The 11,748-nt window shown below is 41.9% G+C and overlaps 1 protein-coding gene across 3 annotated transcripts in view; it reads right to left on the minus strand.

Annotated features, from left to right (window-relative positions):
* The window catches only part of slc6a8 (solute carrier family 6 member 8), a 29,999-nt gene that overhangs the window by 1,153 nt on the left and 17,098 nt on the right, over positions 1-11,748 (minus strand). Inside the window, exons 8-14 of one of the 3 annotated variants that reach the window (XM_081707453.1) lie at positions 7,502-7,614; positions 6,919-7,056; positions 6,507-6,609; positions 6,247-6,347; positions 5,714-5,884; positions 4,391-4,552; positions 309-1,870 (exon numbers count right to left, since the gene is read on the minus strand). In XM_081707453.1, the coding sequence (XP_081563579.1) occupies positions 4,412-4,552; positions 5,714-5,884; positions 6,247-6,347; positions 6,507-6,609; positions 6,919-7,056; positions 7,502-7,614 (767 nt within the window). In that variant the 3' untranslated portion in view covers positions 309-1,870; positions 4,391-4,411. Of the gene's footprint in view, positions 1-308; positions 4,553-5,713; positions 5,885-6,246; positions 6,348-6,506; positions 6,610-6,918; positions 7,057-7,501; positions 7,615-11,748 lie in introns of those variants that run through there. The other 2 variants (XM_027023563.3, XM_035521899.2) reach the window with 2 other exon arrangements.

Raw genomic sequence — 11,748 nt, forward strand, 5'->3', positions numbered from 1 at the left:
TTAAAAGTGATTTTCTTTAACTGTTCAATTTATTTAGAAGTTCTGGTGTATCGTGCAACTCGTATGTACCGTCTTCCAGTAATTTCACATCACATGACAAAAAACATTTGAAAAGAGAAATGTCAATGTGTGAACCTGATGCATAGAATTCTGAACAGTATTTAGTTTTATGAACAGGATCATTTGTGTCATGGATCAGCCATAGACCGTAACAATCAGCTCAGTATCTCTAGAGCAGAATTCTGTCTAAAACCTCTTCATTGCTGTCATTAGAGTTTAGTCAAGAGGAAACACACACACACACAGCCTTTTTCCATGGAGTTAGTTTTATTGCCATTTGTTGCGTTGATATGAATGAGAGGATCGTCAGCACACAATCACAGTGATAAAAAGCATGAAGCCCTTTGTACATCATGAGGGAGATCAGCGATCAACTCGTGTGGTAATTAACACTTACTGTACAAGTTTTAACTTCTGTTATTACTACTTTAGGTTACAAATGGAAGACCATGGTTACATCTCGGTGTCACAAAGCACGCCAATGAAAATGTTAAATGGGTTAATCACTAAGTCAACACAGCTTGTGAGAACCTTCAAGACAGTATCCTAACCCAAAGCATTTTGTAGTCTACTACTAATAGAATCTGTTATATACCGATTTTCCATCCATTATGAACCTAGCTGTATGCTGTATTTAGTAGGATATTCCCCCTTCAGAGTGTGAGACTTGGATACATCCATTTGATATAAGAATGCTAAAACAATTTTACTGATGATCCTATCATCCTATCATCCTATCCTATCCTCATTAAATGGATTACATAGTGGACTTATAGTGAGATATTAGTACATTTTAAGAAAAAAAAATCTGTCAGCATGTATCTGACAGTGTTCACTGCAAGTAACATCCACTTTGAACTGTTCAGTATAAACAGGTGTTGAAGATTTAGTCAGGACCGGTCTCGTTAATTATGATCAGTAGTAGATCTATAGTTTTAAAACATATGGGTATGCTAATACTGAATAATATGCATTTCAGCTCCATTAAAACATACCAATTATACTTTTAATTGGCTTAATTTCTAATAAATTTAAATGGAAGAGCTGCCTCTATAGAAGAGTTCTAAAATTAAGTAAAAATTCTGATCAAAATGTTGCTCAGCAAAATCTTTCCTTTTGTTAACATGATTACATGACCACTTATACCCTACAGATCTTTGTAAGACTTTGGACAAAGATACTGTCAAGAACAATTTGGCAGAGCACAAGAAATGAACGTTTTTCCCTTTTTGGTACTGTACATTTTATTTTTGTCTTCTACATCCAATAACTGCATTACATTGTGTCAACTGATCAACCCAGGTTCCTGGATGGAAATAATGTGTGTGTGGACTGAAATAGGAGACGAATTCTAAACTACACCGTGTCCTCCATATAACACACCAGTGATCAGTTCTCATCATGGGGGTGTCTACTGGCTTTGGTCTGTGCCCCAAGTGTTCAGAAGACACACACACACACACACACACACACACACACGAGAGTCTGTTGCTAGCTTTGTTGATAATGGGAAGAGGCACGTCGGAGTAAACCTTGCATGCAGATGGAGCTGAAGGCAGTGAAATCATGCACCCTGTTCAAAAGATTAAGCAGAACTCCGGATCTAAACAAAGTGTTCTTAAGGAGCCACTTGGAAAATCTAATTTAATGTTGAAGATATAGAAAGATTTTAGTTTTTAATAAAATTACACACAGATGTCATTTTTCTTCTTCGCTGTAGGCATGATTAAACTGCATCATTTGCAAAGAATGGGAAGTAACAGTAAAAGGGGAAGTCTTGATCTGGTTCCTGGGTTGTCAGTTGCAAATACTGGAATTTAACAAACACAACATACACACAAGCGCTTAATATTAATAATAAAAATCAATCCAATGTGCTCTCAAATTCCTCTCTGCAACAGCACTGGAGCATATCACTAGTAACTCCCTTTCAATAGTTTCATCTTTATCAAAAATTCATACCGCCACAAACTTTCAAAATATACCACACAGATATTTAATACATACATACATATATATATATATATATATATACACACACACACACACACACACACACACACACGCACACAATGTGGCCAAAAGTATGTGCATTTGGTGAGGCCCATAAAGATGGTTCAATGAGTTTTTGGGAGAACCACACAGAGCTCTGACCTTAACGCCACTGAACACCTTTTGAATGAATTAGAACACTGATGACCAGTCATGCCTTCACCAGTGACGGACCTTACAAATGCTTTTGGCTGAATAAGCACAAATTCCTACACACTCCAAAAGCCTAATTCTTGTGGAAAGCCTCCCCAAGCTTGGAGGTCAAAAAGGTGGGTGGAGGTTGCCTGTGGATCTGGGACAGCCAGAAAGCCCATATAGGTGTGATTGGGTCCACATACTTTTGACCATTGTGTGTGCGTGCGTGCGTGTGTGTGTGTGTGTGTGTGTGTGTGTGTGTGTGTGAGAGAGAGAGAGAGAGAGAGAGAGAGATGTGGATCAGCAAAATAAATGCCTTCACAAAATAAATCTCTGATTTCATTCACAATATGCAAAATTAAAAAAACAAAATCTTACTCTAACACGATTAAAAAGTGCTAGCAAGATTATTTTACAACAATGTGCAAATGTAGAAGTCTGACATTATTGAATCTAATTTTTACATATGGTGACATTAGAATGGCTTACTGTACATGTTCTCTACTGTGAAGGGTAAAGGGCAGAATTCCCACAGCTATGATATGGCCAGTTCATTGGGAGGCCTGCTATACACTTGGCTCGATGATGGGGCTCTCGGGTTAAGACAAGCAATAAAAAACAAGGGTATGGCAACCAAGCATCTCTGCTCAGCTTCCGCTGTAGATGATAACTGTCGATCTATAGCCTGATGACTCTGCAGTAATCATTCTCCCCCAGCACTCTCAAACGGCCCCGCACTCTGTTGTTATGGCAATGCTTCCATTAAAATGCTAGTGTTCTCTACAGCCCTGGAACTGTGATCCTTCATCAATATGATTGAAATACCTTACATGAAACTCTATAATATCTGGCTATGTTTTAAATGCTCCAAATTGAAATGCTCTATAATGTTCACATGTCCTTGAGAACTATATAGTTCTTTTATCGAGAACAACATAAGCATGTAAATGTATGCATCTTACACTATACCCTGAACTGATTGAACTGATTATTAGAAAGCTAATATTTGAACTGATTAAAAATGTACAAACATCTAATATTAAAACAAAAAAGCTCCAATCATTTTGATTCGCAGGCACCGTTACAAAGGTCAATTCCCCAATTCAGAACAGCAGTCTTACACATCTACAAGACAAAAGTTTAGGATGTTACCATAGAGTAAGCCACTACTGAGAAAACACATCGCTAATACAGTACACTCAGTTTAACTAGGCAGACAAAACCTTGATTGTTTATGGCAACCGAATCCTTTCTCTGAAAAACACAGAGACAGCATGCTATTTGGCACACAGCTTAAACTGAAAATGTGTTTTGTATACAGTGCTGATGTCTTGCTTACAGATTTGATACTTAACATTTACATTACTAGACACGACAGCTGTTTTTGCACTGTAATGGTTAATCTATTGAAAAAAACGGAAGCAGTAAAGCTATTATTTGCGATTTTAATGGTTAGCGAAATCTCGTTCACTTAAACTGACATAAATGCATTTTTATTCTAATACTGCATATGTAAAGATGATATCCTCTGTGGTCATATCACAGATAATAAATTTTTGCCCATACCTTTAAATACAGTGAACCCAATTACATCTATGACTAATTAGTCATTAAAGAATCTTTAGACTAAGCTGGATAGGCCAACAGATCTCCTTGCAATATCCTCCGAACTCTCTACAAGTATTACTGCAATGGAGAACTTGGCAGCCTCTGTGAGGTGGCCTGTGGGAATTCTGCCCCAAGGAGGTGAGGAGGTGAGAAGGTCAGAAGGTGAGGAGGTGAAGAGGTGAGGAGAATAAGCTACACTTAGACTGCTGTCTGCCCTGCCTGACCCAGGCGCAGGTAGTCATCACCTGCTGGATGATGAGCACTCTCTCCCAAACCCTTACCAATGACAAGCTGACAGCCTGGTGCTAAAAATGAAGAATTGTGCAGTGCATGTTGTATGCACTCATTTTAGTAAAAAAGAGACTACCAGTGAGAACCAAAGGAATTCGGGCAGGTATGTAGCGAAGGCTGGACTAACCAAGCCCTTCCTCTGAACCCTTTGCATTAAACAAGACCATGCTACTCGACAGTTTCCACATTGTTCAGAATCAGCTGAGGTGCAGTGAAATGCAGGCAGTGGCTGTAAGCAGCTTGCCTTTGGAGGGGCACATCCATCCTACATGACGCTCTCGAAGATGATGACTTTGTTCTCCTCCGTGCCTGGAGACAGCGAGGCCAGGCTTTTGATGTCTGTGTCAGGTGCCATGTACTCCAGGTGATGGGCACCCCACACCGGTTTGGTCAGATGTTCCCAACGCTACGGAGGAATCAGAAGAAAAGAAGACAGCGGTGAGCAGCTGGACTTCCTGTTTACCGTGCGCGGCTTTTCCCTCTGCAGCTCTGTGTAAACATATACAGGTGTAGGAGCGGGAAAGCCCCCCTAAGATGGCAGATGGCGTACAGGTGTTACAAGTTAACTGCACCCCCTTGGAGCATAAAGAGCTGCACTTACTCATGTCACTATTGTGAAAATGCAACTGGAATTATTCCGAACCGCTTCTGCCGCCTCAGCCCGAAAGCCCAACCCGCTGCACTTTTTAGGCACCACAGTTTTTTCTCTATAACTTGATTTTACTTGATGCTGCGGTCCAGACAGAATTATAGATTGCACCTAATCTGCAGATGACTGTTTGGGGCTCGTGGAATGCAAAATAAGTCAGAGATGAATGGAAAGAAAGCACACCATCTCCTCGCCCAGTATAGCGAGATCAGCTGCTCCTAGCTGGAAAGCTGCACTTCTCTGATTTTTCTTGAAGAATGTCAGAGCAGTTTTCCATAAGAGCATTTTCCATACATTCCTTCCTCTAAGCACTGTGCGCATCTTTCCTCAGCTGCCAGTCTTGGTTATGGCTGTGTTTGGGGCTGTGCGGCATTTCACGTAAGGCATTGGGTTCTATTTTTAGAGAAAATCAATGGAAAGTCATTAGCCCACTTACCACAGTTTTTCATATAACTGAGTCACTATGAAATTGCTAACCCAAATACATTATTTAATCAAATGGCTCAGCTATGCCGTTGTCATTAGTGGATTATGTACATTGGCATTTGTTAAACAATAAAATATGTAGGCTTGCAGGGAATTGTGTGCATAGGCTCGAGGTAACATTAGCACCCTATGTTCAATCTAATTTATGCAGAACAAAACAAACAAACAAAAAAAAAAAAACACAAAACTTTCGTCTACGGTTAAATTTAGCACAGCAAAATGAATCTGATTAGGAGCCTCAGCTAAGAAACATCCCTACAGACATCTGATTAAATCCTTCACAGCAAAATGTTGTGAACAAATCTTTGCTATGTGTAAAGTAAAAAAACCAAACAAACAGGGCTTGTGCTACTCATAGCAGCAAATGACCAAATGTAAGGATGGTTCTGTGTTAATGATCTCACTGCGTGAGAATCCGAGGGCACGACACACCTCTCGGAAGGTTCCCTTGGCTCCGGCGAGCTTGTAGACCAGGCTAACGGGAATGCAGAGCATAGAGGAGAGAGCCAGACACCAGCCAATCACTTCCCCCCACCACGGGTACACATATACATTGTTGTAGGTAAGAGGCTTGTAGTTCAGCAGATGAAACAGAAATATACCCTAAGACATGAGAAAGAGAAAGAGAGACAGACACACACACACACACAGGTTATGTTCACGCTTAACACTGTATTTAACACCTCCTGTGTTACTGATTGTCTAACAACAGCAGCTGAACAATCTAACTTCTTTTCATAAACTGGCAATAAACATTGAGTGTCCAATTAGCATCCAGTGTTCCTAGCCAGACTTCCTCACTGTCCATCCTAAAGACTAAGGCACTGCCTCGTTTAGAGTTTTCCCCTTCTCTCACACACTCTCTCAGGCACATTAGAGCAGAGCACCAGCTGGTAGGCCGGGAAACATGTGGGGCCCGGCCTGTCCACACGAGCACGAAGACAGCCCAGGCAGGAGACCCTCACCATGCAAACACATGGAGTAATAAATGACCAGCACCACTTCATCCAAGGGAAAGGCCGGTAACCGATCATACGGGCGATGTCATCCATGAACCTGTCAGCACCTGTGGACACAAGGGGAGCATGTGCTTAAACACGTGTGCTTTCAGCTGGAAGAGAAGGAAGCTAACGACTACGGTGCACTGGGGCTGGGTCCGAAGCCCTCCGCGTTAGGGAAACAGACATGTAATTCTCACAGTGTGTGAGAGGGCTGCGAGTCTTACCATAAACCCAGGCGACAACCACGCATTCCCAGAATGCCTGCCACAACAGGGTCATACCACTGGCTGAATAATAGTCAAAAAGCTGGAAGACATACATCCCTCCCTGCATGTGTGCAAACGCAAACACACACACACACACACAAAACAAAAGGTCAAGCCCATGTAAATTATAGATCAATCTCAATACATTCAGTTTTCATAAGCACGAGTGTACTAGTGTTTCACAGTGAATCATATCACCCCTTAGTTAAGGTGGTGTTCCATGAAGTTAAAGTTCCATATAGGAGTCAATTGACTGAGTTGTGTTAGGATAAAGTGCATTGGTCTCACAATCTATTATTTGGGAATGTTATCCTAAGAAACCTCTTAGGCAGGCATGTTAATAAATGAATGCTATATAAAGGTCATTTACCTGTGTAACCATGGAGAGATCTATAGTGAAGCACAATAAACAACAGATCGCCACAGCGATTTCTCGACGGTAGCCCATGTAATACTTTCCAGGGAAAAGGTCAAGAATGCCAGTTACAAAACCTTCCACTCCAACAAACTGCAAAAAGAGGAGCAGAAGACAAAGAAGCTTTAATTGGGTCACTTTCTCTTCCTCACTGACCAAACCAATGTTCCGAATCAAAACCAAAAAGCCATAAATACAGGTATCTTGAAAGAGCAAGAAAACCACACAAAATTCCAGCTCCCTGAAAACTCCCCACCTAAAAGTGCAAATGATTGTCGTTGGCGGCCACTGGGGTATTTCTGAGCTGGCGTCAGAAGCTGTTTTCCGTTACTTCTGTCTGACCTTAGCTCCATTAGTCAAATAACTATCACTTACCTCACTGCGCCTCAGCTGAGAACTAAAACACCCAGTCCAAATCTACTGGCCGTTGGGGCCACAGAACCTGCCCTGCTCAACCTCTCTGAGCTGAGACTGGGTCACATGTCCTTCTTGTCATTCATAACCGTGTCCAGAGAGAAGCAGACTCAGGGACACTGACCTGACTGTCCAGGCCCAGCAGGAGCAGCATGAAGAAGAAGAGAGCCGCCCAGACGGGTGCCACGGGCATCAGCGACACGGCTTTAGGGTACGCTATGAATGCCAGGCCAGGCCCTGCAGGCAGGAGAGCAGTGTTAGAAGCCCTCAGAGACACGGGCCAGAGGTCTGCCCGCCACTCACCAACACACTTACACACACAGAGCACCGACTGCACAGAGACAGAGGGGTGGGGGGGGGGGGGAGGGAGAGGAAGAGGAGAAGATGAAAGGAATAGAGAGAGGAAGGAGCACCTGCATGGGATGCAACCGAATAAAAGCATTTTTGGAAGAAAGGAGGGATTTTTCTTGTCTGAATTTTGTCTTGTTTGGGATTTTGCTCTGTTTTTGCTTTTACAGTCAGGCAGGTTAGTCTGAAGACACTGAGTTGTCTTGCTTCGGGGCATGATGATTACAGGCATTAGATTACGGCTAAGTTAGGATACTGCCATGCTTTTGAGCAGGGACATCAAACGGGTGCATTTTCAGCACAGCTGTTAGGTTACATTTGGAGCAGCCAATCAAAGACTCTAATAGTTAGTGACCAGTGATTACCACAACACACATTTCAATAGCTATTTGTTTTTTGTTTTTTAGTTTATAAAAAAGTCAAATTTATTGTATTTGTATAAATTGTTAAAATTAGTACAGAATAGGTTGGTTTACTTTTTAATTAATGCTTAACATCATTCTAAGTCTTGCAAATGCTTACTTTTTAGCTAGCTCTATGGAAATGCAGTCGTTTTTGACAGTAATTCAGAGCAGTAAATCAGAAATGCTCATCTTTCCTGAAGGTTTTGTTAAACTTCACATTGAAATAATCTAACGTAAATGTCTGATTTCTTCGCCTAATAACTAATAAGTGGCAGAGGGCAGGAGCTCCTCTTATGAACTACACTACTACTGCCATTAGTGGCTCAAATGGCCAGAGACAAATGATGACAAAAATGTAGCCCAAGTAATGTTTCCCAACACAATCCTCAGAACCCAGAGGACGGGTCATGTTTGGGCTTTAACGCAGGTCCTATAGGCCTGTAATGGGTTATTAATGGCTTGGCAATATTGCCGGGGGGTGGGACAGAGTAAAAATGTGGACCGTCTTGCAGGTTCTGAGTTCTGGCGTGGGAATAAGCAAGGTACTAAATAATAATGACCACCCACTATTCAATAGTGAACTATTGTGAACTGAACACAGACTGACAACCAATCTCACGGGTTAGTGCTAGACATTGTTAAAGTGGGGTTTTGTGTTGTTTTCATTTTTAATCATTATTATGAGTAATATTAATTGTGTTTGGGTTTAGTAGGGTTAAAACCGGTCACTGGGAAAATACTACAGGTTTGGATTTCTTCCATACTGGACCCTGTCTCTGTGTCAGACAGCTCTGTGGCTGGCGTCTAGCTATGCTAGACTAGGCTAACTCTAGACTAGCTAGCGCTAGCACTGAGTCTCCGGGTGGCTGGGCTAGGCTGAGGTGTGTCCCACAGCTAGGCGAGATTCTCAGGCTGGGCTGGATTAAAAGGTGTAAATGCTGACATTAGATATCAGAAGGTTACCTGCAATGGCAGTCAGCTCCAGGACCCCTCTTGAAAACGAGATGTGCACATCTCAAGAGGCAAAGTTCCTGGTTAAATAATCCTTAAATTAATACTTAAAGCCAAAATATAGATAATATAGAGATATAAATGAATAGATATGAATCACAAGTAATAGAATGGGACTGAAGACAATCAAGGATAACTAGTAAAATCATCAAAGGCATGATGGGAAAATCTGTTTGTCCGCCAACTAAGATCTGAATGGCTTCTGGATGAAAAGGGAAATAAAAACGCCCCTGTGGTTTACGTGTCTACAGAACGCATTCATAATGACACGAGCAAATGTGAGAGTCTGTTCCCCTCCCTGGAGGACACTCGCACAGGACAGAACATAGGTAGGACTCACAGTCACGCCACAAGGACAGACGAGGGCTCGCTCGCTCTCACACACACACGCACACACACACGCACACGCACACGCACACGCACGCACACACGCGCACACTCGCACGCACACTTTCACACTCTCACATGCACGCACGAATAAGCCACTTCCTCTTTGTCTCACTCTCTCATAATGATATACATACCAACAATCTCCCACACAGACACATACAGCCCATAAATAAATACAGTACTATTTTAAAAACTGTGGATATATGAGCATACTGTGGCAGCACACTGAAGCCGGTGTCCAATCCAGTAGCAGCATTCACACTCACAGTGAGAGCATAATATTAGAATGAAGGTGGCATTGTGGGCTCAGTAGCATGACAGATTTATGAAGAGATACAGCCTCTCTCCTTCCGTTCCTCTTTCACATCTCCTCCTCCCTCTCTCTCTCTCTCTCTCTCTCTCTCTCTCTCTCTCTGCGTCTCTCTCTCTCTGCAGAGAACATGCTGTCCTTTTTCCAGACTCAACAAGTTCACTGGTGAACTGATCCACTGCTGCAAAGTCGTCCTAGAAAGTCAGTGTTGCATGCAAGCGGGAAGGATCCGCCGAATCTCTCTACAGAGGTCCAGCCCTCATGCTGGACGCGCCGAGGTTCTCACCTTTCCCACAACATCACTGCAACTCTTCACCTCTGAACACTGAAGTGCTTTAGATCCTAAACTCACACTCACAAACTAATAGTTTCCTTTTTTTTTTTTCCTATTAACATCCTTTGTGAACTTTACATCAAAGTCAAGCAAATGTAAATGCAAATAAAACGTTAGTTAAAAACATGAGTTTATTTTCAATAGAATTAGACCCCAGGGTATCCCATTCAGTCATATGAGTGGTGATAAAAGTCTGGCTAGGAGACATTCCCATGCTGATTGGTGGATGGGGCAGTGATTCTTATATTACACATCTCCTCACATGTCTCTCAGATTAAGCCTAGTCCTGATCTATAAGACTTTGTCAATGATGTGTCCAGGTTAAAGTTTAATATGTAGAAAAACAGCTCTATCAGGAGATTGCTTTTACTTTCAAAACATTTATTTGCAATAGTTATGTTAATATTCATTTGTGTTATGAGTGTGCAACTTCAGTTATAATTAATAGAATCTCTACTGCTGATGCAAGAGGGCAGTCTATGTAAAAACCAAGGCCGTGCAGGCTCAGATTTGAACAAGGACCCATTCTAATGTGCTTACATCATACCTGCATTATTGGATCATATGTCTAAATGAACCTACTCAAAACATCAGAATCAGGGGCTAAGCCCCAATACAGGAAAATCCGAGTCATGTCAAAATGGTTGGTAGAGCAAATTTTGATTTAAGTGTGTAACATTTGGTTAAAACAAGTTATAATAAGGATCAATATTTCGATGTCTTTCATTACTTAAAGCGAGTCTGACTACACATTGTATTTCAAACTTGTGCATGTTATAAGACTTGCATGTTATAAATTTTGCAAGTTATAACTGTCTGCATGCATGGACACTAGGAGAACATGCTGGGGTGCAAAAGAAATGCACACTAAACACAGTACAATTGCTGGTGTTAAATAAACCTCAGTGTTAACAGAACCCTACAAGCTCATTAGAACTCTGTAGGAGCCAGCCGGCCTCAGCTGACAACTGTCTACGTCTGCCAAATGTACAGCAGAGCACACTTGCAGACTGTCGTCACTACATTTCCATATACTGGAGTATACTGAATTGGAAAACAAATAAAGAAATCTCACAAAGTCTGCTCTGTGAATTTACACTGTGATTTTAGAAGACAATGGCCTTAGGTGACTCTCTATAAGCCTGAGGATGTGGCTGGTGGGTGTTGCTCCCGTCTCCTTCAGCGAATGAACTAACACAAGAGAAACCAGAAGGCCTGGCTAACACCTGAACTCCCGTCTCCTTCAGCGAATGAACGAACACAAGAGGAACCAGGAGGCCTGGCTAACACCTGAACTCCCGTCTCCTTCATCGAATGAACTAACACAAGAGGAACCAGTCTGCATGTCTGACTCCTGAAGCTTCAGCCATATTGTGAAAGCTCCTGGATTCCCACACCCTCATAAATATGACTCACAGTGAGGTACAAATGTTGCTCTGAGCTTGAAAGTAAAATATCTCTGCATGTGTGATGAGCAGAAGATGAGCTTCTCCTCTTCACAATCTCTTTATCTGACTTTGGACTGCAATTTGAAAGAACTAAGATTATGAAAGTGTTACGCTGTATAAACTGAA

The sequence above is a fragment of the Electrophorus electricus genome, chromosome 25, assembly GCF_041902795.1.
Source record: "Electrophorus electricus isolate QZ-2024a chromosome 25, ASM4190279v1, whole genome shotgun sequence".
Lineage (NCBI taxonomy): Eukaryota > Metazoa > Chordata > Actinopteri > Gymnotiformes > Gymnotidae > Electrophorus > Electrophorus electricus.